The sequence below is a fragment of the Gadus macrocephalus genome, chromosome 8, assembly GCF_031168955.1.
Source record: "Gadus macrocephalus chromosome 8, ASM3116895v1".
Taxonomy (NCBI): domain Eukaryota; kingdom Metazoa; phylum Chordata; class Actinopteri; order Gadiformes; family Gadidae; genus Gadus; species Gadus macrocephalus.
The window spans coordinates 13,658,024-13,685,873 of record NC_082389.1 but is presented as its reverse complement, the minus strand read 5'-3'; the positions used below and the strand labels follow the sequence as shown (position 1 = coordinate 13,685,873).

At 47.4% G+C, this 27,850-nt stretch overlaps 2 protein-coding genes across 37 annotated transcripts in view; both read left to right on the top strand.

Moving 5' to 3' along the window:
• The window catches only part of dlg1b (discs large MAGUK scaffold protein 1b), a 63,255-nt gene extending 58,314 nt beyond the window's left edge, over positions 1 to 4,941 (top strand). For 28 of the 30 annotated variants that reach the window (XM_060059237.1, XM_060059227.1, XM_060059235.1 and 25 more), the window contains 7 exons: positions 843 to 884; positions 1,902 to 1,952; positions 2,282 to 2,383; positions 2,752 to 2,924; positions 3,221 to 3,330; positions 3,622 to 3,713; positions 3,807 to 4,941. In XM_060059237.1, coding sequence (XP_059915220.1) covers positions 843 to 884; positions 1,902 to 1,952; positions 2,282 to 2,383; positions 2,752 to 2,924; positions 3,221 to 3,330; positions 3,622 to 3,713; positions 3,807 to 3,913 — 677 coding nt within the window. In that variant the 3' untranslated portion in view covers positions 3,914 to 4,941. The remainder of the gene's footprint in view (positions 1 to 842; positions 885 to 1,901; positions 1,953 to 2,281; positions 2,384 to 2,751; positions 2,925 to 3,220; positions 3,331 to 3,621; positions 3,714 to 3,806) is intronic. The other 2 variants (XM_060059241.1, XM_060059240.1) reach the window with 1 other exon arrangement.
• A 3,131-nt stretch (positions 4,942 to 8,072) lies between these two features.
• Positions 8,073 to 27,850, top strand: part of rasal2 (RAS protein activator like 2) — a 52,653-nt gene continuing 32,875 nt past the window's right edge. For 2 of the 7 annotated variants that reach the window (XM_060059219.1, XM_060059218.1), the window contains exons 1-3: positions 8,073 to 8,646; positions 26,177 to 26,301; positions 26,684 to 26,807. In XM_060059219.1, coding sequence (XP_059915202.1) covers positions 8,520 to 8,646; positions 26,177 to 26,301; positions 26,684 to 26,807 — 376 coding nt within the window. In that variant the 5' untranslated portion in view covers positions 8,073 to 8,519. Of the gene's footprint in view, positions 8,647 to 16,277; positions 17,710 to 26,176; positions 26,302 to 26,683; positions 26,808 to 27,850 lie in introns of those variants that run through there. The other 5 variants (XM_060059224.1, XM_060059216.1, XM_060059215.1 and 2 more) reach the window with 5 other exon arrangements.

Sequence of the window (27,850 nt, the reverse complement as noted above, 5' to 3'; positions counted from 1 at the left end):
GTGGGAAATTTAACAAGATGCATAATATGATATATTATAAAATGCAGAAATGTAAATGAAAAACGTAAAACTAAACATAGTTTAATAAGCTCAAGAAACAATGGCACCATGTGGGAACATGTCCCAGACCAGCTGCTCAATGGAGGGAAGGTGGAAGATGGGTTCTGGGTGATGTAGTTTGATGATTTAACTTTGGGGCCGTTTCACTCTTGGTTCAGTAGTAGCATGAAGCAGCGCTCAGCCAGTTCATTCCTGTTCCTTGTGTGTGTGTCGTTTCTGTTCCATTATGTGGGTGTAGGTGTGGGTTTCTTTGTCATTATGTATTTGTCGGTGTGTGTTTCTGTGTCTGGGGGTATGTGTTTCTGTGTAGGTGTGTGTGTGTCGGTGTGTATAATGGGTTGGTGTTCAGGAGGTGAAGGATAGGTCACACATCCATACCGTTAATGCTGTTCTGCTGGCAGTAAGAGCTCCATGCTGGAACCAGGACGACCTGCCGTTAAAAATGATCGCAGTTGTACCCTTCAAATGAATGGTGACGGGGTTGAACTCCTACTGCTGCCCAGGTGTCTTTGGGCCTGGCTGCAGGGTTGTGGGTCTCTCTCTGTAATACGTTTCCGTCTCCCTCACCTGGTGTCTCTGGCTGGTGGTGATGTCATCTTACACAGACTGTGTCTTTATTTCCTCCCTGCTTCACTAAAACCTCCACCCACCACAGTCTTCTGGCCGGCGACGGAACGCTGCAATGCATTGTGGGATGTTTTTGAATGGGGGATAACTTTCCTCCACCCCCTGACCGTGTTGTTTTCTTTGTTTTTGTTTTTGTTTGTTTGTTATGAATCCAGACCATGTGACGTCTAACGCCAGCGATAGTGAGAGTAGCTACCGTAAGTGTTCTCCAACCAAACCGTTGACTAACTCTACTGGCTGTTAACTACCAGGAACCACGGCAGCGTCCGCTGGCCCTTTAAAACTAACTAATGATCTGAGCCCTAAGGCTTCTAAGTGGATGAGTATGTCGGCGTCTGTGAATCAGCATCTACGTAGCAGCAGGTTAGATTGATGCTAATGCTAACCACTAACTGATGGCTCTCACCAGGATGGCAGACGGCTTTAAGGGCAATAACAGCATGACCTGTCCTTCACCTCGATCACACAAACTCACCCTGCTGTGTGTGTGTGTGTGTGTGTGTGTGTGTGTGTGTGTGTGTGTGTGTGTGTGTGTGTGTGTGTGTGTGTGTGTGTGTGTGTGTGTGTGTGGCAAAGAGAGAATGTGTGGCAGAGAGAATCAATAACTGCAATGAGATTTCGCTGCTCAGGGCCGTGTGTGTGTTATGCTTTAACCTTTGTGTGTGGATTGCGGCTGTAACTTCAGTGTGTGTGTTGTGCTGTAACCTCAGTGTGTGTATGTGTGTGTATTGCTGTAACGTGTGTATGGCTCTATAACCTGTGTGTGTATGTTGTGCTCTAACCTGTTTGTGTGTGCATGTGTGTGTGTTCGTTGTGCTCTAAGCTCAGTGTGTGTTTGTGTGTATTTTGCTGTAAACTCTGTGCGTGTGTATTGCTGTAGCCCTGGTGTGTGCGTGTGTATTGCTGTAGCCCTGGTGTGTGTGTGTGTATTGCTGTAGCCCTGGTGTGTGTGTGTGAGTGTATTGCTGTAACCTCGGTGTGTGTGTGTGTATTGCTGTAACCTCGGTGTGTGTGAGTGTATTGCTGTAACCTCGGTGTGTGTGTGTATTGCTGTAACCTCGGTGTGTGTGTGTGTGTGTATTGCTGTAACCTCGGTGTGTGTGTTTGTATTGCAGTAACCTTGGTGTGTGTGTGTGTGTGAGTGTATTGCTGTAACCTCGGTGTGTGTGTTTGTATTGCTGTAACCTCAGTGTGTGTGTGTGTGGGTTCCTTAGGTGGCCAGGAGGAGTACGTCCTGTCCTATGAACCAGTCACCCAGCACGAAGGTGAGTCTACTGTCAGCCACAATAAAGATTTTTAAAGGTATTATCTAACATCGTAGCTCAATATTAATCACACCGCCGATGGAAGAACTGGCTTCATTTAGTTAATCAGCCCAATGGTTTGCACTTCCTGTTGCTTTAACACTGGTTTGATACATCACTTCCTGTTGTAAAAACACTGGTTTGTTGGGTAATTTCCTGTTGCTCTTACAATGGTTTGTTACAAAACTTCCTGTTGTACAAACACTGGTTTGTTCGTTACTTCCTGGGGGGCAGAGACTTGTTTTTTTGTGACTGCCTTTGGCCATAACGCTGGTTTCCCCCCCCACCAGTCAACTACACCCGTCCGGTCATCATCCTGGGACCCATGAAGGACCGGATCAACGATGACCTCATCTCAGAGTTCCCCGACAAGTTTGGCTCCTGCGTTCCGCGTAAGCCCCGCCCCCTGTGGTGCTAGGCCACACCCCCTTTATTACCCATTTCATTCTAGTGTCTGATTAGATTTCCAAAAGGATTGAATGTTAACTAGTGGATGTTACCTCTGGGAATGGTTCGGTTTGGGAGGAACCGGAGTGCAGCCAGAGAGAGCTCCGTGTTCTGACCTGGTGGTAGAAGTGGACTCAAACCAATGAAAACCCCCTCAGTGGTGCCATGTCTTGATTGTGGCTCCCTCCTTGGGGGACCCACACCACTGGCTGGAATCACGTCTGCTAGGTTCCTGTACACTGCTGTTCGCACTCGACTCGCGTGTTAAATGAGGGGAACTCGAGAGTGTAAAGGAGGTTCTGTTGTGCGGCAGACACGACGCGGCCCAAGCGGGACTACGAGGTGGACGGCCGGGACTACCACTTCATGGTGTCCCGGGAGCAGATGGAGAAGGACATCCAGGACCACAAGTTCATCGAGGCGGGCCAGTACAACAACCACCTCTACGGCACCTCCGTCCAGTCGGTCCGGCAGGTGGCCGAGAAGGTGGGACAGGGAACACACACCTTCAATTTGACCCGTTTCCTTATTTATTGATTATTCTGTATTTTGTTTGAATTCTATTTTAATTGTATTATTGAATTTCTGACCTACTTGACAAATGACAACTGCATTATTGTGTCTCCATGGTAACTGGTTCTGTGTCCATGGTTACGGGTTGTGACGGTGTCTCTATGGTGACTGCTTCTTGGTCTAATATCCATGGTAGCGGTTGAGGTGGTGACTTCATGGTAACGTTTTTGTTGGTGTCTCCATGTTAACTGCTGTGATGGTGTCTCCAGGGGAAACACTGTATTCTGGACGTGTCGGGGAACGCCATCAAGAGGCTGCAGCTGGCTCATCTTCATCCCATCGCTGTCTTCATCAAACCCAAGACTGTGGAGAACATCATGTAAGTGGTCAACCACAGCACTACCATTATACTACACTAGTACACACAGAAGCAACGTATCACCACAGTACTGCCATAGTACCATAATACTACCATTATACTACAATAGTGCACACTGTCATACAGTATGACCATTTTACTACCATAAAACCATACTACTGTAAAACTACAATAGAGGAAACGGGACCACCCTAGCACCACAACGACTGACGGCACTGCCCTAGTACTAGCCCAGGGCCCTGCCGCAGTACGCAGCCCGCAGTGTGACAGCCTGTCCTGGTGTGTGTTCAGGGAGATGAACAAGCGTCTGACGGAGGAGCAGGGCAGGAAGACGCTGGACCGAGCCAACAAGCTGGAGCTGGAGTTCACCGAGCATTTTACAGGTGGGACAGCGCTCCCTACTCCCCGGAGGGGGTACTGTGTCTGTGTATGTGTAAAGGCAAGTCTAATAAGGTGTGTGTGTGTGTTCGTTCCAGCCGTGGTCCAGGGAGACACCCTGGAAGAGATCTACGACCTTGTGAAGCAGATCATCGAGGACCAATCCGGCCCCTTCATCTGGATCCAGTCAAAGGAGAAGTTATGAGGAACAGACACATGCACAGAGACACAGACACAGACACACATACACACGTACATACGCGCACACACACACACACACACACCCACACCGCTCAACTCTTTATAATTTAGCTTTTTTTTTAAGACAACTGCTGCATATGGAAACCTCTCCTCTCTCTCTAAAAGACACATATAGACACACACATAAACACACGCACACACACGGCCTTGCCAGAGGTCGCCCAGACTACGGTACGCTTCCTTAATGTTTAAGGGAGAGGACTTTCCGTTTTCTTTCCTTTATCGTTCTTGATTTTAATTAATTCTGGGGCTTTTAGCGTAACTTAAACAAAGAGGGGCAGAGTTTCTCTCTCAGGAGTCATAAAGTAAAAGAAGAAGGAGGCGGAGCAAGTTGGTCCCCTCCCGCACGTGGTCAAGAGGTCCTTCGTCATCTTCCTTCTGTGCTTTTTAGTTTTAAATTTTCTCTTTTTAACCTCCTTGTCCTCCACACACACACACACACTCAGACTGCCCCCTGCTGGTCATCTCCCACCAAGTGGAGCTTTAGGTGACCGACCCGGCCTCTAATACCTAACACTGTTGGCCCACTCCCCTCCTCCTGACCGTCACTAAGGAGACGTTTCGAAACCCTTGACACTGCCCCCCCCCCTCCTCCGGGTCAGACACATTTCACGCAAGAACAACGCTACAAGGTCAGAGGTCGCTGGATCAGAGACACGAGACTCAAGTTCTGACCAGATGAGCGGGTGTATCACTGTGCAGACGACCAACCCCCCCCTCCTCCCCCCAGGAGCAGGTGCACGCTGCCATTTTGGCCATTTTGTGTGCTGTCTGTTTTCTTTCACCATCAAAGCGCTTTGGCGTCCCAAGTCATTGAGGCGCGCGGATAAGAAACCGCCATTTCCAGGCGTCCATCGCTGTGTGGGCTGCCGAACGCTGATGCAAACACAGAGATTTAAGATCCTTGTACATGAGATTCAACCCTTGGTAAACTGCCTATTTTGTTATAATAAAAGTCTATATTGAACTTGACTTGAGCACTACTACGGGATTTATTTTCTTTGCATTGTTAATCGTAAGATGAAATAGAAAGGTATAAAGATATTTGAATATGAATATATATATATTTTTCTTTTCTGTTATCACCACCGCGTCTGTCTTTTAATTTTCTTTTTTAATCGGAATAAAAAAAGTTAACAAGACAAGTTGTGGGGGTGTACTTGTGTGTTATTTGCAATCAAACTGAGCAATCTAAACAGCTTTTAACCCGTTTCAAATATGAATTAATACGTTTGTCCACATGCTTTGACTAGAGCTTCTGGTCACTCAACTTATAAATATTGATACCGCTACATTAAAGGCTGATCACCAGGTGTCCCCTAACGTTCTCACGGATCACCTGTACAGGTACTATTTGCCCAGGACCCCTTGAATATATTTCACATGTTTACATAAAAGATGCATTTTGTTCATCAATGTACCAGTAGTACAGTAAACCCATTTGAGACTTTGAAGATCAAATGTTATTGCTTTGGGTCCATTCGGTTAAAAACCACTGAATTAACACATGTAATTAACATGTCACTCAACAGTCGTAGCCTTTTTTATGAAATGGGGATTTTAGTGCTCGAACGAGAAGATATGCGATACCATAACCTGATAGACTACACACATGCTGATGCGAGGGTCTTATAAACACGGGGCTTTTATCAAACGTTTATTAAAATAGTTGTACAGAGGAGTCTACAGACATAAGGTTTTGATTTGGGTTTAATGACTTGCACACGAAAACAGCAGGTCGTGTTTTTAGGCAATTTCAGAGTTCATTCTCAGTAGTTCCTTGCAGCAACTGGTTCACCGGCAGCCTTCATGCTTTCAGTCCAACTCCAAAATCCGTACACATGTGTTTTCTTGGAGTTGGGAACAGTTTCGAGTGATTCGTTCAACGCCCCTTGCGTTTTATCTGCTTCGAGGCAACGTTCACGCCGTCTTTCACGTCTCTCACCAAACTGTCCTTTAGCCGGCCGGCTTTCCTGCCCATGTCGTCGACACTCCGTGGAAGCTCGAAGGTTTCCTGTCGGATCTGCCGAACTGTGTTCGATTTAAGGACCTTGGTAACCGCGTCTTTGCCGAACAGCTGCGCCTTAATCGCGGCGTATGCTGTCAGCTGAGCAGCCCGGCGCATAGGTCGCGACTCTGCGAGCTTCTCTACCGCATCCGACTTCTTGATGAGGGCTGAGAACAGATATCTGAGTATCATCTCACAAAAGAACATCAGTCACCTGCCTAACAGCTTAACTTCTAGTGTTGTGATATATGGGGGCAGTGAAGTCAGTCGCTTTCCTCTGAAAGTCTCAACAACATAGCATTATTCTACTTCCGGGGTATGCTATGTAACGTGTAATTTATGTCAAAGTAAAAGTTCCTAGTTTGATTTGTAACTAAGGTCGACAACAACTAAGTTCAAAATAGGGGTATGTGAGGGAATGTGCTCTTTATTTACTTTTATTTTAATTTTTTTGATTGAGAATTTCTTGGTCTCAAATTAATGTGGTTGTGTAAATTGATATAGAGGTAATTTAGTTATTGCTAGTTGTAGTTATTGTCCTTATATCATTGTTTCATAAAGTACTTATAAAGATTGTTATAGTGTTGTAATATAACATTGTCATATATATATATATATATATATATATATATATATATATATATATATATATATATATATATATATATATATACATATAAAGAAACAGTGGTATTATTAGTGTCATAATACATAATGGTAAGTTGTTCCAGTCAGGGAGCTGGTACATGGGTACTGGTCTCTAACAGTTTAAATAAGTAAGATATATAAACACAATAAGTAAGCATGAAATAGAGTAGGTTTTGGCCGAGTAGCCTACCCTAATTAGATTGTGATGGGATAGGCCTATAAACTGAATTATTCTGTGTTTTTGTGGAAACTAAATTCTGCATTAACTAAGTTAAAAGATACACGTTTCATAAGGCTGTGTGGTTAAAGACACGCTGAAGTGTTTTATTATTAGGTCTTTCGGGATTATTGTAAACTCCTTGGCAGCCGATGCCTTTCGGTGGGGTTGGCCAACGGACGGTAAAAAATAGTACATATCAACAAGAATTCTATGTGAATGAATGACAGTGGGTGTCATTTCGGCAAACGCCCACCAGGAGGCAGCGTTGGGAAGACGTCGATAACACCTCTCTCCTCAGAGTGGTAGGTTAATACCTGAACCACTTCTCTCTCTGGCACATCGTTGCGGTTCCGGCCATTCGTTTGGTTTATTCAGACCCGACCCTGGGATATAAATCACCGAGCAACCACGATAAACAAAACCGCCGCAACGTATCCCGCTTCAGAAATCATTCTCAACGGTTCCTTTCACCTCATGGTTGTAACACACGCAACACAAATTCAAATTAATCCCATTTTCTTATTTAGACTCCAGAATATGTGACCCTCGCAGTGTCCCCCATGGACCGCATAACAAAGAGCTCTTTCTCCCAGAACTTGGAAGAAACATAACGATTGGAGGAGTTGGCGCACTGAGAGCAAGAATAAACAGTTTCAGTTCACATCACGAGTAGCTAGCGTTCATTCATTCAGTAGCAAGTCTCTAATGTGGAACGGGAGAATGTAAGAATGAAACATGAACACGTTTTAAAAATTTGACCTTAGTCCTAGGCTAGATGCCTCGTTGATGATTGCAATGCAAATGTTCATTGGGTGATAATTCACTTTAAAGTTAATTAAAGCAACTTAAATAACGTTACGCCACTTGTAAAACTTCTAGCAGCAGTGACGAGAGAGACTGGCTGGTATTCAGAATCGGAAAACCAAAAAAATATGCACTGTAACACAGACGCACGCACGCACGCACGCACACACACACACGCACACGCACACGCAGACACACACACACACACACAGCCACGCACGCAGACACGCACGCACACACAGACAGACAGACAGACAGACAGACAGACACATACACACAGTCACACACACACACACACACACACACACACACACACACACACACACACACACACACACACACACACACACACACACACACACACACTCTCTCTCTCTCAGTCAGCCAACCCCACCCCCACCAGGATGCGCGTCCCCGGAGCAGGGCGCGCCCCCCGGAGCAGGGCACGGCGTGGGAGAGAGGAGCAGACGGTCCACCGTGGAGCACCGAGTCAACATCAACAGTGCTCGCTGACATGACGCCCCACACTCTGGACACCGCTGTCGGAATTTAAAGGAAGGGCACTTGTGGACGTTGAGTCAGGCGGCGGTCCCGGTTCTGTGGTCGACCCCTGGTTCGGGACTAAAGGTTAACTGATAAACGTGAACAATGAGCAGGAGTCGGCGAGTCCGCCAGTCCGCTCTGAGCTAACGGCTAGCTGGGTACACCGGAGCCGGACCAACAGGAGAAACTCTCACCAGGAAGGAGAAGAACGCTGCCATTTAACCCTAACTCATCGTAAAGTGGCTCAAATAGCCCATTGCCCGGTAGGTCCTGTCCTCTTCCCGGTTCTCCTGTGACTCACTGGACTAAGGGGGTGGGTTTTGAAGTATGGAGACCGACTCGGCGGCGGGCGACGTGGACTCTGTTCACGGGGGACTAAGTTCCGTGGACCCACTGGTGGAACGGATCCTGGAGGACACGGTGTGCCAGCAACAGGGCTGGCTCCGGGTTTACGGTAAGGCGGAGATACTCTCGTTTAACGGAAATTCACTGGGATGGCGAATTACGGAGGTGTTTAGGGAGCCACTGGCCAGGTGAAGGAAGCCATGACGGCTGACTTGCCGCCTGGAAAACAAGTTGAAGGAATAAACCAACATCACACAGCCTTTCCTTCTCACACACACACTCACTCACAAAATGGTTTAGAAAGTTAAAGGGAGAAAAGTATAAACTGTTGGGCTCCTAACGGACTTTCCCCCGAAAGTGTCCCCTTGGCTCTGTCTTGTTAAACCAGTTTCACACAGCTTCAGATCCGCTGCTTTCCTTTCAGGCGAATCTTATTTAATAACAATGCGATCGTTTGTTTGTCCCGGCGTCCCTGGAACTAAGAGAGTCTGACAAGGTTACTCTGTGTTAAAAACACATGGTGGGTTTGTTCTCTGTTAGTGTGTGTGTCTGTGTCGACTCCTAGCCGGTATTGCTCAGGCAGGCTGGTGGTGAGGATGTGAGCCCTCACATCTCCCCTCCCTCACTCACTCGTGGCTCTGTATGACCGGGCGGTCGATACTACACCGTGATGTAAGCGGACCGTTTTTCTGAATGATCTCACCACCGCCGCTCGCGCCCAGATTCCTGGACAGGCAGGGTCACCATCCGGTGGGGGTGGATGGAGAGGGATGATCGCTTTACGTTTACGGTCGCGCCCTACATGTATGTGTGTATATCTGTCAGCATTTATTCACTAGTTCTGCATGATGGCTTCACGTGTGAGATGTATAGTCCACGTGCGCCGGCTGTGACTAACGAATAGCAAGCGACGAAAAGTCACTTAGTGGATCAGACGAGACCAAAGATGAAGTCATCAAGGAATCATTAGGTCTCCGGTTTTAACAAGGATCAACCCAAGGTTTGATGTTGGGGGATTTAGCCTGATCTGCTACAGGTCGTGTCCTACACTAAACGTGTTGAGGGTTATCGGGTAAACGAGTGTAGGTGTACGTGTAGGTCAGTCTACTCAACAGGTGACCATTCATCTGGAGGTCCAGTAACACCCTAAACATCTAGTGTTTCAGTGGAGTGTGGGTGGTAGGGTAGTCAGCCCTACAGGTAACTACCCCATTCAGCATCTGGCTCTCCATCCTGCAACATCTGTCTGTGTTTTCTGCCCTACCAGGGAGTCTGTCCATGTTGTCATCGGCATCGCTCTGTGGGTGTTTTGAGTGGTTGTCATAGTTACTGGCATGGTTGCCTCCCACATGGAAAAACAATAAAAAAAAAAAAGCAATGTAAAGAGGCGTTGGCCTACTCCTCTGGGCAACGGCTGTGTGAAGTGTTTGCTTTAGATTATTCTGATCCTTACAATGCAGAACGTAAGGTCAAGCTTCTGTTCTGGTTCAGATGGTTTGACGGGTCTGGGTTCGCGGTACCTGCTGGTTCTAGCAGCTGGTTCTAGCAGCTGTTTCTACCTGCCTGGTTCTACCTGCTGGTTCTAGCAGCTGTTTCTACCTTCCTGGTTCTACCTGCTGGTTCTAGCAGCTGATTCTACCTTCCTGGTTCTACCTGCTGGTTCTAGCTTCCTGTTTCTTCCTGCTGATTCTACCTGGTGTCTGATGTTCCAAAGAGCAGTGGTGTATTATATAATGATGCAGGTGTGGATCTTTCCCCATGGATGTTCATTAAGATTTGTAGAGAGATGATGGAGGTAAGAGAGAGTAGGTGGAGGAGGGAGAGATATGGAGGAGAGAGAGGGAGTTCTTGGAGGAGAGGGAGTGTGTTGGGTGAGGAGAAAATTAGTAGATGGAGAGAGTGTGATAAATTAAAGAGAGTGGGTGCATGGAGAAGAGAGTGGTGAAGGAGAGTCTGATAGATAGATGGAGAGAGAGAGAGAGAGTTGATGGAGGAGAGTGATAGAGGAGATGGAGTGGTGGAGTTTATTGGTAGATTGAGGCTGTTGAAAGAGGGGTGAAGATGTAAGACAGTGATGGAGGTTTTAGCTAAGAAGTGGTGGAGAGAGAGGTGAAGGCAGATGAGAAAGGTGGTTGCTATTGTGGTTTGAAGGTTGTTGAGGGAAGGTAGGTGGCGTGATGGAGGTGGTGGGGAGAGGTGTGTCCCCCAGCAGGTCAACTAAAGGATGACAGAGAGGGGAGCAAGCAGGAGTCTGAACTCTGCTGAAGATGCCCGTCACCAGAAGGGGCGGGGCCTCATCAGATCCGCCATGTGCGGGATCAGGTGCTCAGCACGTTGAGCAGGAATACCCTAACAGACACACAGAAAAGCATTTGTCTGTATATGTCATCTGGTCAACGGATGTTCAGAAATAATTAATAAGGGGGCGCCGTAAAAGTGACATTGTTTGTATAAAAGTGGTTCTGCTGTGATCTTGGTTCGGTTCTGATACTCGGTCTGCGATTCTGGTTCTGTTCTGATCCTCCTGTGACACTTGTTCTAGTGGGATGTAAGAAGTGTGTTGCTGACTAGTTTCTTTGTGTTGTGTGTGGCGCATGTAGCTCCCAATTCAATTCAAAGTTTTATTGGCATGGGAAACGTACATTTACAATGACAAGCAGTAAAATTAGATTATTTATTCAACGATAAGGAAGCTTTTACCGTAGCTTCACCTACTAGACTCTTGAAAGCTCAATAGTCCGTCTTAAACTGAGGCTCGCAGCAGAGTGGGAGATGTGTTATTTATTTGTTAATAATTGTTATTTTTCAAATAAAATCCAACCGTAAAAATCTATATATATTTCTCACTTATAGAAAAAGATTGATTAAAATTGATAATCGGGTTTGGTTTGAAAAAATCGGAGATTTGATTTTTTGTCCAAATCGCCCAGCCCTATCTCCTAATCGCCCAGGCACTTTCCCCCGTCACCCTCTTGCTCTCTCCTTCCCTCTCTCCCCAGTCCCTCTCTTGCTCTCTCCTTCCCTCTCTCCCCAGTCCCTCTCTTGCTCTCTCCTTCCCTCTCTTGCGCTCTCCTTCCCTCTCTCCCCAGTCCCTCTCTTGCTCTCTCCTTCCCTCTCTCCCCAGTCCCTCTCTTGCTCTCTCCTTCCCTCTCTCCCCAGTCCCTCTCTTGATCTCTCTCCCTCATCTCTCTCTACTCTCTCTCTCTCCGTGCCATGTGTGTCTCCGTTTGTCGTCCTCAGGACAATAGAACCGCTGTAGTGGACAGGAAGTGGAGCGTTCCTCTCCTGGTGTCCGGTCTCGCTCTCTCTGTCTCTCTCTCCCCCCCCCCCCCCCCCCATGCTCTAATCAGGACAGGATATCCCCCCTGCTGAAACGGGCCTACTCTCCCTGCCCACCAGCACCACCACGACACCACTGGTCTAAAATAAGCCGGCGTCTATTTCAGGACCAGACCAGTGGAAAAACCACAGCAAGCCGGCCGCCGGGTCACATGGTCCCCCTGTGGTTGGTAGTTCCACGCCGTGCTCAGTGTGACTCAGGCGCTGGTGGGGGGGGGGGGGACATCATGGTTTAGAAGACTCACACACAGATGTTATTCTATGGCCTGAGGTTATTTTTAGTGAGGTGTGGGTGCTGTTGTGGTGCAAACAGTAGAATCAATGATGGTTTCTACTGTAAGTCTCCTAGTGGAACTCTACTCTGATTGGAAGAGAAGGCTCTGTTGTGATTGGACACTATGGGTCGACACTATGTGTTGTTCTGATTGGTTTTCGTAAGAAGGTCATTCTGAATGGACACAGTGGAGCTGGGAACAAGGTTCATGCATATTTTAAGCGATGGGATAAAATCTGACCTGTTCGGAATGTGGAACAATTAACCGAATTTTCGATTTTAGCGTCAAATGATCACAAAACTAATATCATCTATTTTATTTGTATGTATTAAATGTTTTATAGAAAGTGCAGAACAGCTGGATACATATCTGTACATTACTTTAGATTTGAAAATTTTCTATTTCAACATTTTGTGTATTTTTTTATGTGAAATTTCAAAGTTCTCAGTTACAAAGTGTTTTTTGGGAGAGACATGCTGAATGAATACATCATGTTTTTCAAACTCAAAATTAATCGTTTGAATAATCGTGATTATGAATTTTCCCATAATCTAGCAGCCCTACCGGCAGCAGATAAAATCTGACCTGTTCGGAATGTGGAACAATTAACCGAATTTTCGATTTTAGCGTCAAATGATCACAAAACTAATATCATCTATTTTATTTGTATGTATTAAATGTTTTATAGAAAGTGCAGAACAGCTGGATACATATCTGTACATTACTTTAGATTTGAAAATTTTCTATTTCAACATTTTGTGTATTTTTTTATGTGAAATTTCAAAGTTCTCAGTTACAAAGTGTTTTTTGGGAGAGACATGCTGAATGAATACATCATGTTTTTCAAACTCAAAATTAATCGTTTGAATAATCGTGATTATGAATTTTCCCATAATCTAGCAGCCCTACCGGCAGCAGATAAAATCTGACCTGTTCGGAATGTGGAACAATTAACCGAATTTTCGATTTTAGCGTCAAATGATCACAAAACTAATATCATCTATTTTATTTGTATGTATTAAATGTTTTATAGAAAGTGCAGAACAGCTGGATACATATCTGTACATTACTTTAGATTTGAAAATTTTCTATTTCAACATTTTGTGTATTTTTTTATGTGAAATTTCAAAGTTCTCAGTTACAAAGTGTTTTTTGGGAGAGACATGCTGAATGAATACATCATGTTTTTCAAACTCAAAATTAATCGTTTGAATAATCGTGATTATGAATTTTCCCATAATCTAGCAGCCCTACCGGCAGCAGACATGGTGTGAGGAACGGCATCAGAATGTATTTCGTCAGAAACCAAAGCAGGCTCCGCTCCCTGGTGAGAGACTTGGCGGGACATGACGCCCTGATCCATAGGGAAGCAGTGTGAGAAGTAATTCCGTCAACCAATCAGATTCCAGATCACACTCATCCCAGGGGTGAAAGGTCGAGGAAGGGGTCTGATGACTAAAGGACGGTCACAGATGTCATACATGACTCACGAGAGTTATTCCCAAACACGGACGTCTCTATATGGACTTCCTCTGCGACTCCTCAGGATTCAAGTGTTTGGGCTAGCGCTGCTAGGCTAGCTCCGGGGAGAACCTAGCTACTGTTACCGTGGTGTTGCGGGGCGCTAATGAAGTCTGTCGCACTGTTGTCCTCCAAGGAGAGACAGGGTGATCCTCCTGAGAGAATCTTCTTCTTTCCCGTTATTTATACCAGACATACCAGTCAACGATACAACAAGACCAAATCCCCTGACCAGGAACTAGCTAGTGCTATAAGAAGACCTATAGCGTGACAAGGCCCTAGCCAACCTGAACACAAGACAATTAAACCAGGTGATAGCCGGTGCTAACATTATATTTTATTCAGTGCTAAAACAAGGCCGATTCATCCTTAGCCACTAGCGCTAACCCTCGCCTCTACCTTCAGCTGCTCTATAGGCTGACGTTGTCAGCCCCCCCCCCCCACCATCTCTCTCTCTGCCCAGAGAGGAACCCGGCATCAGTAAAGACGTGTTTACTGGATGAGCACCTGACCGATCATGAGCCCCGTCCGTTTGTTTGTCCTCGCGCTCACGACAAGCCCCATAGTGTTGGGGAGTTTTTCACAAGTTTGCACAAGTTCTCCTTTGACGGCGTGTTCCTTTTCACCAGGGTTCTCCTGCGCCACAGTGTCGATTGGGGGGGGCGAGACAACAGAGCGTCCTGTGTGTTGCCCTCCGCGATTCATCCTGGTCCAGCTCAATGCAAATGCAGTTAGTCACCGGGCCTCGGAAGTGAGAGCCTCTCTCGTCCGTCTCTTCTCGCCTCCAGCCAGACGGCTAGTCTGCAGAGAGAGAGACAGCGGGAGAGGGAGAGAGAGAGAGAGAGGGAGGGACGTGTGGACCAGATGTAACCTGAGTTGGACTTGACTCCTTGTTCCACTTTTAGCCAAAGGTGCCATTAGTGTAACAGGGATGTTTTTACACTAATCAAAAGACGAGGGCCGTGGTACGAGGAACGTAGTTTTACTGAGGACAGACCACTTTCCATCACCTACGTGATCGGTGCCACACTCTGCCCTCCAAAAAGCCTTGTTTATCGATAAATGTCCCGGGTTGAATCGATTTGAAAGCTCTCATTTCACAGGGCAATTCCCAGTATGAAACAGCAGCTGTTTATTTTTAAGTGTATAATTTTACTGGGCGGTTCCCAGTGCATACAGGATTTAGGATTACATATACCGGGCCGCTCTCGGTATTCAATCAAATTACTGTGACGTAATCAATATTGTGTCAATGTTGAGTCATTAATAATCAAACTGGTTAGGCTTTTGGCTACTCGAGGTAAGCAAACACACGGCCCTTCTGCAGAGTGTCGCTAAGTTATGCCCTCCCTCCCTCGCATCCTCCCTCTCTTCCTCCCTCCACACTTCCTCCCCTCTTCCTGGTTTCCGATGTCAACAGGAAGCTCTTGGCAGGCCCCTCTCTCTTCCTGTCCAGCAGTTCTGTCTGCGGGCCAGATAACTCCACACATGTCAGACCACTTCACACATGTGTCAGATAAAGGCGCTCATCTGGGGTCACTGGGGTCTGTGGATCTCAAACGAGGCCGGATGGTCTCGAGTGCTTTAGGACTCCAGGCCGGATGGTTCTGGGTTCGATCCCCGACGTCCTCCGTCTACCGTAGAAAACCCCATGCCCTGCCGGCTCCTTGACAAGTATCTGTACTTCCACTATAAATGTTGGATTAACGTTTCTGCTGAATGATTTGATAGTGAAATTCCACCAAGATCGGGTACTTCAGGCTCTACACATACACACTAAAGCTGCACACCCATACTACATGAGTCTTTTGAGTGGAGACCTCGATATCTCTCTCTCTCTCTGTCTCTCTCTTTCTTTGGCCACAGACCTCTCTCTCTTTCTCTTGTGTTCGTGAAGCTGCGGGCAGGTGACTACACCGTCAACAGGCGGCTGATGGAGCTTGCTGGTCGTCCCAGCTGGTGGGTCGGGCCTGGATGTGCTGGTTCAGTGGAAGTTAAGCCGGTTCAGGCCTCAGACTGTAGATGTGATGCACTGCCTGACCCATCACATGCTGAGCAGCTGAGGAGGGGGATGACATGACGTAGCTTCATAAGTCGTAGTTCACACTAAACATGGAGGCCTAGTCAATGTTACAGGCTTGTGCTCTGTAGTTGATCATGAAGTTGTTTGAGTCATTTAGTGTTAGTCATTTACTTTTGTTTTGCTGGCATTGGCTTTACTTCTGTTCACTGGTAAAAAAATAAACAGTTTTGATGTATTGGTTTTAATTATTCATCCGAATTTCTTTGTCTGATAAATAATGATATGTCCATGATGGTATTCCTACTAAGAGCGTGAATATTTCCCCTGAGAGTCCTTTAATGTGTCTACTCCAGAGAGGAAGAGGCTGCTAGGAAGCCTTAATCCCTGCAGTGATTTCATTTCCTTTCCCTTCCTGATCCAACTCTGAATACTCAGATTCCACTGAGTTAAAGTCCTCGTATTCTGGGAATAAATTGGATTACGGCCCTCTGTGGTGAGCCCTGGGCTCCCCCCCCCCCCCCCCCCTGAGTCCAACACCGCATCCCGGTAACAAAAGCAAAGGCACCCTTCATTGCACCCGGTGGGATGCCTCCTCCTGATTGGAACAGAGGACCGAGGTCTGCGGGGGAGGGGCTGGGGGGGGTGTTGGAATGTTTTTCTCCTCATGAATATTCATGGTCTCCTCGTTCTCACGGAGTGAATGGACCCAGGAACCAGGACAAGTTGATCTGAGAGTTGGAATTGGGCCCATGGGGGTAGTCCAGGGACCGGTTTTGTCCACCCCGCCCAAAGCCTTGAGGTTCCACTTTGAGCCCCAATGTCCACGATGTCCATGTAGGCATCCTTGAGCAAAATACCCCAAACCCCGCCTGCTCCTTAATGACATTAATCTCAGAAATGTTCCCTGAGAGTGCTTTGGATTAATGGTCAAAGAATGAGAGGCCTCTATTCTGTTTTTCTGAGTGAATGTTTAGTCAGGGAGCGGTCAACATGATACTGGCAAGGGTTTTGCCCTGTTTCCTATTTTCTCACGGTTAGCATAAATGCTCTTGCTTCCATATTGACCGAGATTGCCTTGAATTTTGTTGTTAAACGGATTTAGCGGTTATCAGACAGACTCACTTGCAGCATGCAGTATGTTGGTCTGCGCAATAAAGGGAAACCGCAGTCTGTATCTCGGTCTAGCGTCAGGTGAAAGCTGATTGGACAACGCTAGAGGAAGCATGTGCACTCATTCGACTCCCCACTTCCTCCCAGGAAGAGCATCACCAGTTGAGCAACGGCTTTGTTTCAGACTTCTCCAATTAGAGGAACTCTCAAATCAAACTCTAACCCGCCGCTCAAGACGTAACACCAGCTTCACGTTATCGGTCAAGTTATCAGGGAGTTTGGATGGTAATGACGTACGATCGGCGCTCCAGACGTCTCCCGAGTGACTCAACTCACCAGTCACGTTGGAGACGACTCATCGGCTGAAACCAGGAAGTCCTTGCGAGCCTAGTAGTCATGAGTGCTCCATTGACCGTGGTCTCAGAGACCGGTGGAGGTCACGACCAGGGAGGAGGTGTCAAAAGCTCATACCGCTGGCACCACCAGCAGAAGCATCTCTGGTCCAGGTTTCCACACCCGGGCCGACCAGAACCCAGCCGGCCGGTCTGGTACCGACGGAGGACTGGTCGTCGTACGATGATGTCCGGAGAAGTCCAGGAGTCGACCCCCGGGAGGTTTGGGGGTTCTCCCATGGATCCACGGCCCAGCCCGCCTGTGTTCTCCAGGACCCAGAGGGAAGGGAGCCGGGCGGGCTCCCTGCACCGCCTCATCCCCTACTTCAGGACCCAGTCAGAACCAGGCGGTAGTGGTCCAGGTAGACCCCCGCTGGACAAGATGAACTCGGACGGAGCCGAGAGGAGGAGCACCCTATCGCTGGTCGGGAGAAGGCTGTCGTCGTGGTCGCAGCAGATCGGTCGGTTCCTCAGTGTCTCCGAGGACCTTCAAGAGGACAGGGGGAGTTCTGGTAGGAGAGCTTGTTGTTAGCGTTTGTGTGTGTATGGCTTTAGCATGCCGTGTACCCGCGCCATGGTTCCACTGCAGGTTGTAACACAAAACGGATTCTAAATGGGAAGTTGCTGTATTCTCCTCCATTCTTTCTGACGTTTGTCTGACTGTCCTGTGGTGGATTTAGATTCAGTTGCTTTACGCTAAATGCCAGCGAGCATTCAACCTTGAGTTGTGGTGCACACATAGGAGCCAGGTGCTGGAATATGAAAATCTCGAGCAGGAAGCTTGTTTGCAGAAGAATTAAGCCCTGTTTGGAAGCACACATTACATTCTGCAAATGCTACCTGATATGCCATTGATGATGAGGTCCTTTTCTCAAAGCTGATGCACGGACCAGATACTCCGTCTCTGCTTTGGACTCAGACTTCCTCTTTATGTAAATAGCATCCTCAGGTCACTCCAGCACACTGGCTCCTGGTCTCTTGGCGTCTCCTCCGCCTCCACCTTTTCATGAGGTGGTAGAAATGTTGCTGTTTTTCTACCAAACTGTGAACTGCACTGGCCTTTTTCCACTCGGGCAGATCAAAAAGACAGCGTCCTAGGGTGTCTATCCTGGTTTGGATCCAGGCTAGACAGCGGGCAGCTCAACGGTTGGGAGGCAGACAGGCACCCAACCCCGGAGTACCTGTGGTACCGGGACTCCTTGTCGTTCCCTATCTCTCCCTCTTTCCCTGGCGTTTGGGACCAGAGGTAGGGAGTTCTGCATTGATAAGACGATACATAATTGATCCCAGGCGGGAAACTTAGAACGCATACATTAGGCGTAGAAGACGAGGCTTCCCTCCCCCAGTCCCCACCCCTCCTCGGGATGGGATGGCGTGCTGCTTTAGGCGGAGATAGAGAGAGTTCTGTGAGTCGTATCCATGGTGATGATCTATTAGCGGGAAGAGGAAGTGATCCTTGTAATCCTTTACCTCTCAGTCGCTGCACGGCAGGCTAGGGAGCTGCCCGCACGCGGCCGTGGCGTGACACCTGCGTGCGCCTTGTAATGCCTGTGTGCACGTGAGGTGTGCACATGAGGTGTGCGCGTGAGGTGTGCACGTGATGTGTGTGCGTTTGAGGTGTGTGTCCGTGAGGCATGTGAATGTAAGGTGTGTGCACCTGATGCATGTGAATGTGAGGTGTGTGAGTGTGAGATGTGTTCACTTGAGGTGTGCATGTGACACGCATGTGCATGTGAGGAGTATGCACATGAGGTGTGTGAGATCTGTGCACATGAGGTGTGCGGGTGACACATGTGCACGTGTGTTGTGTGTGTGTGTATGTATGACACGTATGCTCGTGAGGTGTGTGCATGTGAGTCATGTGTGTGTGTGTGTGTGCACACAGGGGACTGTTTGATTAGACAGACCCTCCAGGATTTCGTGATGTTGCGATTTGCCCCTTCAACATCAACCAATCATCGCAAATTCAGGGCGGTGTCGCAATTTTAACCAACCACCGCAAATTTGACCAATCAGTGGCATCTTGAACTGACGTCGACAAACTACCTTCCGCCTTGCTTCCCGTTTTTACGTTCATGCGATTCAAGCATTCATGCAGCATGTGCGCGTCCAACGTTTCCCACTTGCTGACCAAAGTAACTGCGAAAGATCGCCAAAAACACTATCCTGGTATTCTACATGAAAGTGGGGGAAAATTATTTTGCACTGTATGCAACATTGTGGTGGAACATAAGCGAAAATCTTCAATTGATAAGCATTTTGCCACCGCGAAACATAACTACAGAACTGCAGAACTGCAGGCCAGGCAGGACGTCAGACGACGAAGAAGATCACTATGACACAGGCTGTGGCATCCAAGTCAATTGCCAGCGCGGAAAGAATCAAGAATCAATTATTCATAGGACCATTCCTCAGTGTTTTTGTTCTTTTAATTAATGTTCTTTTCAGTAATAACTTCAGGAAAAGCTCACGCAACATCAGGCATTTTAGGGCGCAACGATCTCAAAAAAGGCCTGCGAAAGCCTGGAGGGACTGATTAGATCTCCAGCTACGGGTTCTAAGAGTGAGGTTTCATCAGAACCTCGAGCCCGGACCCTTAGGTGAGACAGAGGGAGGGGTGGTGTTTGTTCACTGGATGTGTTCATTGTTAGGTTGGGTGGGTTGTGTGTGTTTTGATTTAGTGTGTGTGTAACTGTGTGTGTGTGTCAGTGCATTTCAGTGTAATTTTCTGTGTAATTATGTGATTACGTGTGTGTGCTTAATTTAGTATTTTCAGTTTTACTGTGTGTTGCTGAGTGTGCGTATTTACAGTGATTTTAGCTTTAGCTGCGTTTACTGCGTGCTTGGGCATTTTTATATGTATATTTAAGTTTTAACTGTGTGTGTGTGTGTGTGTATCCTGCACCTCATGACAACAGTGAGAAGTTGGTGGTTTATGAGGACTGATTGTTAGACTCTCTGTCTCTCTCTCTCTCCCTCACTCTCTACCTCCCTCTCACTCTACCTCTCTCCCTCTCCCCACACATTGCATGCTGGGTAACTAAATCTGAGGACACGTTTCACTTCTCTCTGTAAACAGAGCTTCCTGGATACACACACCTTCAGCTGGCTAAATACCGCTTTGCTCCCCACACTCATTCTACCATCTTTGTAAACAGACCAGGCTTTTAATTATCGCTTAACGTGCGTGTGTGTGTGTGCGTGTGTTTTTGTGTACTCTCCGAGCGTCGTGCTACCAACCTGTTCTTTCAGCAAGACCTCGATGCTGACCCGATAACCACAACCACACACAACAGGAACTGTTGCGGGGGAGGGAGGGGAGGAGCTAACCTAGGCCTCTTTTGTATGCAAATGACCCCGGCCAGAGAGTGAAAGAACAAGCCCATGACCTCACAGTCTGGGAGCACTTGGTCATTTACCTCACAAAGCTTAACTCCGCCTCGCTGGGCCCCGGGCCAGCGCTGGTCCTCTGACCCCCACCCCCCCACCAGACGGTCCCGGGTGGACTAACGGTTCTGGCCGGGGACCAGCCCAGCCTGGCAGTCCAACAGCCGTTGCTGGCCCGGAGTCATGGTCGGCTGCCAGAATGGTGGTGCCAAATATCCAACTCATGGAGGAATGGGGTCCGGTCTATTTAGACCCCTGTGTTCTGAGTCAACATTTACATTTAATCCTTGAGAACGTTAAACAACAACTCGAGCCGGTGGCAGTGATGTACTGCTTGAAAATGAATTCCATCATTAAGGCTTCAGTAACATTGAGTACAATGTCGAGCCCATGATACGAAGGACTGCAGCCCAGGAGGAGGGCAGGTCTAGCCCCAGAGCGTGGGTTAGTTCAGTCCTTCCTCATTCCTTTTTGTTAAGTTCCTTCAAAGAAAAAGGCGATTGTTTGACTTGTTTTTGTCGGCTTTGTTGGTTCTGTCATATTTCTCTCTTCTCGTCTGTATAATGAAACGTTGGAATCACACCATAACCTTTATACTTTGGTATCATTGTGAGCTGTCTTTGTTTGAGGTGTGACATGATGGTTGGGATGGGTTAAACCTCAACGTGTTTGACTTGGCCGCAACATAGAAGTCCTTTTTGGTACCTCTACAGACGACACAGGGCTCGACCTGGCTTTGGTGTGAGAGGTTGAGCAGACTTGGGGCTTAATGATCCGTCCTGGTTAACCAATAACTTCCCCTGCCCACGGCCATGGGGAACTTCTGATGACATCAGCGTTGCTTTTTCCCCTTTAAGATACGACTTACTTATCACACAATGCCGTTTGATCTGGATCTCTCTCTCTCTCTCTCTCTCTCTCTCTCTCTGTCTCTGTCTCTGTCTGTCTCTCTCTCTCTGTCTGTCCCCTTTTCTCTCTCTCTCTCTCTCTCTGTCTGTCCCCTTTTCTCTCTCTCTCTCTCTCTGTCTGTCCCCTTTTCTCTCTCTCTCTCTCTCTGTCTGTCCCCTTTTCTCTCTCTCCCTTCCAAAGTTGACACACACACACACACACTGAGTGAGTGAGCACCTGCTGGCTGGGATCGTCTTGATAAAGCTGATGAGGGATTGTTGTGTTTCCCGGTTGTCATGGAGACGAGGTTGTGTGTGTTTGTAGAGGGGAATGGATCAGTGGGAGGCAGGTGTGATCTTAACCTGCCCACCCCGCCCCCTAGGGATTTATAACCAATTAGAGGCAGCGCTGATGACCTCACTGCACTCACCTGTGGGGGTTTCCAGTGTCGTCAGGTTCCTGTGAGTCTGCACCTGTGCTGCTCACCACCAGGTCACCAGCTGGATGGTGCATCATTAATCCTGATTTACATCCAGTCATTCATCAGCTAATGCTGGGAATAGCTGATATTTCTAGAATTAGAAATAATCCTAGAAACTGCTATTTTTAGGATTTTTAGGAGAAATAGCATTAGCGTTGCTCAAATTCTTTACCTTTTCCAACAACGCTTGTTGGTTTAAAGTTATATTAAACCTAGAAAAAAATACCCAAAAAACAATGCTTTCCCAATCTTGTTCTTTTTAATGAACACAGGCTCCTCTCACTCTTGCTCCTCCCGCTCACACCTGGCTCCTCCCACTCCTACCTGGCCCCTCCCACCAGGAGTCAGGCCCACAGCTGAGTCAGTAGAACTCATCCCAGCTCTTCCCGGTTCCTGTACAGCTCCACACCAGCAGCAGCCTCCGCCCAGAACCCCCAGTCACCACGCTATTAATAACCCATGACCTCCGACCTCTCACAGGGCTCCAGCTCCGGCTTACACTGGGCACTGTTGGTAACCAGACAAACACAAGCGCGCGCACACACACACAAACACACACACAACATACTGCATTTAGACCAAGATCACCAGAACCTTGAACCAAAAATCACTGCCCTGACTGCATTACCGTACTTTTACATTTCATCTATTTTTCTCTATTATATATAATTTTGTGCTGATCATTTGTATTGTATTAATTTAACTCGAAAGAATTGTAAATGTAGTCAGTTTGTAACTATACGTATATAAGATTTATGAATCCACAAAAATTCGGACTACTCTGAAATTAAACCCCATACATTTCAATGGAAACGACTTCCCCGGCATCATTAGGTGATATTCTGAATCACATTCATGTTTTCTGTACAGACAGATGGAGAATGTTCTGACAATCCTGTGTTCAAACTGTCGTGTTTTTTGTTAAATCATTGGCCTTTTCCAGTGCCGGTTCTGGTGGGTTCTGATCGAAGGATGGGAGAATAGGTTGCCATGGTTTCGAGTGGAATATGACAAGTGGCATTCAGAGTCTATCGTGAACACATGAGACCTGGGTTGGAATCCGCGGCCGGAAGGACTGTGGATCCTTGTGTTTCCAATGCTCACCAAGGTCAGGTGGGACATCAGCGTTGCGACTGGTAACGCAGAGCTCTGCTTGCGTTCGTGTGTTTGAGAGGAAGAGTTTACGTTGTATGTTTGTATAAACCGCTGAGTTACTGCCTGGTGTGCGGAATAGGAACTGGTTGAATACGAGAAGGGGAAATAAGAAACAATAACAAATTAAAAAGTCACTAGTTCACTCAGGAGTCACTGTTTGGTCCCCTGAACAGAGAAGAAAGAGGACATTTCGGGGGTAGGATGTTGTCATGGCGAGGCCGAGGGTTCTGAACCGTTTTTTGTCCCGCAACTCCATTTTAAGGTCTTACATTTTCGTAACCCCACAAAATCTAAAGCAAATGTAGCCCCACCATTACACACTTCCATTGTTCTGAAGTCACCCAGGCCCCTACCGGACCCTAGGACTGGTGGGATGGGCCTGGCACCATTCCCCGTCCAAAGCCCTCCTGAGGTCCTTCGCCGAGGCCCCATCCTGGGAACCACACCCGAACCCTAAACCCTAAACCGAAACATTTCCAACACCATCGGTGCCCTGATGCGATCAGACAAGCGAGATTTATAGCAACTCGTCCACGGACTCGCGTTTACACTCCCCGCTTCTTTAAGGCTAAACCGCCTGAGCGACGGCAGACGGCACAAAGCTACAGCCTCTGGCGAAGCTGCTTGGTTTGGGCGTTTGGAGCGCTTGTCGTCTTTACTGTGCGAGCGAACACTTGCATTCTCTGGCCCGCACTCTGCCGCTGGAGGGGGTGTGAGAAATGTGCGCTGCAGGCTGTCAGCTGTCCTGCTGGCTCGTCCCTTCGGAATGAAAGCAGGTGTGTGTGGTGTGACTGTGTGTGTGTGGGTGGGTGTGTGTGTTTGTGTGTGCGTGCGTGCATGTGTGTCTTACAGGACCACTCGGGTGATTTACTATGCGGACAGAAATAGGCCGCTCTCGTCAAATGCACAGCACAGACACATGCAGGCCACACACGCACGTGCATACCCGCACACACGCATACACGTGCACACACCCTTACCCCCACACACACTAACGCACACACACATACACACACAGAGTGAATATAGGCCAGCTGCCTGCGTCTCTACCCAGGCTTCAACTGTTGGGGAGAACCAGGGCGTTATCGTGGTTCATGGAAGGGTACTGGCTGCTGGTTTGATATGGGAGATATAAGCTAATTAGATTCACACTGGACCAGGATGTGTTTGTGTACAATGTGCATTTGTGTGTGTATGGGTAACAAGAATGTATGTATGGGTGTGTGTGTGTCGGGGGGGGGGGGGGGGGTTTGCCAGTGCACTCTGAGGTCTGAGGTTGTGTGAGTGTTGTCAGATGTCATTATTACATATCCACATCACACCGGCTACCATCCTGCCTGGCTTTAAACTTGACTGCTTACTGTTCGATTTGAAACAGAAGGCATCTCACTCACTTACCCAATCACCCACTCACTCACTCACGTTTCCATTGACGTGGGGCTGAGACTTCAAAGCCTCTCCACGAGGTATTAATAAATGATGGAACATTCCGCTGTCGCCATGGTGACACTCGCAGCAGGTCACCCTAGGACGGTTCGGCCCATCTCACCACCGCCATCATCAGCAACATAGAGCATCCAGTCAGCAGTATGTGTCCGACCAGCCTGTCTGCCTGTTTCACTGCGACTGTCTGTCTGCATTCCTAACTGTTCACCCTACTGTATGTTCTGCGTTTTTTCTTTTGTTTTTATTTTCCTAATTTAGATTTTCTCTTATCTTTATTTAAATGTATACTACTGTGCTGTATTTCTCTAGTGGTACCCACTTTCACCCTATCGGAATGTTTTCTTATCTTATTAAGTAAAAAAACAACAACTATATTTAACATCCATGTCACTTCCTGCTAGAGCAGCTTCTTGACGAAAGGTCTGTGACCTCCAACCAAGACCATCGCCCTCTGGTCTCTGCATCACTCAAGACAGCCAGTACAGAAGTACGCGTTCGGGGTGAGCAGGCACCACACTGGCCTCTGCAGGTGGACAGCGTGTACTGCGATCTGTTGTTGGTTAACGCCAGACCTTGATGGCAAAGTGGCGTGTCGGGCAGGCGGGCCCACTCCTGAGGATCTTGTGATCCTGGGTTTTAGATGCAGACGGCTGATTCACATCAAAGTGAGCACCCTCTGGTCTTGGGATATAGGAGACCACGCAGAATAATCATTCAGAGTATAATCATTCTATCATTCTCATTCAGAGTATAATCATTCTATCATTCTCATTCTGAGAATAATTCCTCTCATTCTGAGAATAATATCCCTCATTCTGAGAATAATAACTCTCATTCTGAGAATAATCAATCTCATTCTGGAAGGTTCTTTGTGGCTGGGTCTTGTGAGTTCTGTTCTGTCCTGCCAACGGTTCTGAGTTCTGATCTTATCCTCAGTATCTGTTGGGTGAATCTCTTGCTGGTCCGGTCCCTGTCCTTTACACACGGGCCGAGGCTGTACCCGGATCAGTCTGGTCGAGAAGGCTGCATGAGTGTTTGTGACTGAACACAGCACCAGAACACAACCAAGACCTTCCAAAAGATATCGTTCAAGGCCTTTGGGTTGTTAGCTGTAGCTGTTGGTTTTGGCATTCCGAATGGGCATGCTGGGTTCTGAGCCCCAGTGGGGCTCACACAGGTGGCTTCAGTTGGTTCTAGGTCAAACTAAGCTTCCAGTGTGGGGTGATGCATTATGGGTAGTTGTTCTACCAGTACTGCAGTACTGGCTTCAGTACCATTGCCATCAGGGTTGGATTGACTCCGTTGTCATGGTGACACAAGGATGGATGAAGTCACGCTGGCTTTCCTTTGATGCTTGAATAGATCTAGTCGGCCGTAGATTCTCGCATGACCGGTCTGTGTTTGACCTTTGACCTCTGACCCTCTAGCTTGCTGTTCGTTTCTTGGGAAATTTGTTGAAGAGTTTCCTGACCGGCAATAATAGTCTTCATCTCGTGCGCATTCCAAATACTCTATCACTCTTGGATATTGACCACTGTGTTCTTCTTCGTGTGTTTGTGTGTGTGTGTGTGTGTGTCTGTGTGTGTGTGTGTGTGTGTGCGTGCTTGTGCTTTTTTGTGTAGATGTGAAGGGGCCCGTCGCCTACCGGTTGTCCTGCGGTCAGCCGTCCGTTTCAGAGCCCGGCGCCTGGGAGAGAAAGTACTGCATCCTCACAGACACACACCTGCTGCTGCTCAACAAGACCCAGGTAACGCACAGCCTCTGTCGCTCATAGTTAATACGAGAGACAGAGCGTCTCTCTCTGTCCTTCTCTTTGCTCTCCTTCTCTCTCGCTCACCCCTCTCTGTCTCTGTGACATATGACATATTGATGTTCACATAATTTATGATATATTGATGTATATTTAATATATGATATGAGTATATTTAATATGTGACATATTGATGTATATTTAATATGACTTATTGATGGATACTTAATATATAATATATAGAGTATATATTACATATTGTTGTATATTTATTATGACATAATGAGTATATTTAATACATGAAAATAACTATACGATGTATATTTAATAGATCTTATATTGTTGATTATTTAATACTTGAAATATTGATGTCCTCCAGGGCCAATCCGATGGGCTGCAGAGCCCTACCGACTCCACCAGGAGCAGGAGTCTGCGGAGGACAGTCAGTGTTCCGTCTGATGGGCAGTTCCCCGATCAGCCGCCAGAGGGCGCCCCAATGCCAGGTAAGACTGCTGCCACCAGCCCCGACAGTCCTACAGCTGCTGAATGATAATAACTCCATGTTTATCTTTAATGAGAGACCTGTTCAGCTGCCGTATCAGCAAGCTCTACTCTATAAATCGTTTATAAGAAATGATCATTTTAAATGACAAATTGGAAATTAACATTACTTAGTTTGAGATTTCAATTGGATAGTAGTGGCTATGGTGTTCGACTTGTAGCCAAAAGGTACTTGATTCGATTCCCAATATCCGCAGTCTAGCTTGAGCTAGATGCCCTGAAACCTTCTAACCTTCTAACTCTTCATAATGGCTTGCATCTGAATTCACAGAATTTTGGATGAATGTTCTAAATGGTCAAATGTTACTGTAAAATGTCCCTTTGTTGACCCTCTCTTCTGCTGGCTGTGTGTGTCTTGCTTGCTGTTCTGTGCTGAAAGAAACTGGATACTGTAAGTTGAACAAGTAGTTTTACCAAGCAACACGCCCAGTGATGGAGCATTTCCACTGACCGGTCACGTTGACTCGGGTTTTTAAATCACAGACATAAGTCCCAGCTCCATTTAGCGATCCCTCTTTATTAGTGTACCTTCCACACGCATATGTTTGATACGAAGAGTTTAGGAAGCAGTCCTGAGCGCAAACATTCCAACCACACCCTGAAACCCGCCATGCTCGCAGTTTTACTAAATCGGCTGGATTACTGGATTACTGCTGAGGAAGCATCATGGATGAGGTCACTGTACAAACTCAGTCAGCACACCTCTGTTTCCCTCTGCTAGGGCCCTTGATGGGGCCCTAGCTCTCTATCTGGGCCCCTTCACTCTATTGGGGGCCCTCCACTCTATCTGGGGCCCTCTTCTCTATCTGGGGCCCTCTTCTCTATCTGGGGCCCTCTTCTCTATCTGGGGCCCTCCTCTCTATCTGGGACCCTCCTCTCTATCTGGGGCCCTCTTCTCTATCTGGGGCCCTCTTCTCTATCTGGGGCTCTCTTCTCTATCTGGGGCCCTCCTCTCTATCTGGGGCCCTCCTCTCTATCTGGGACC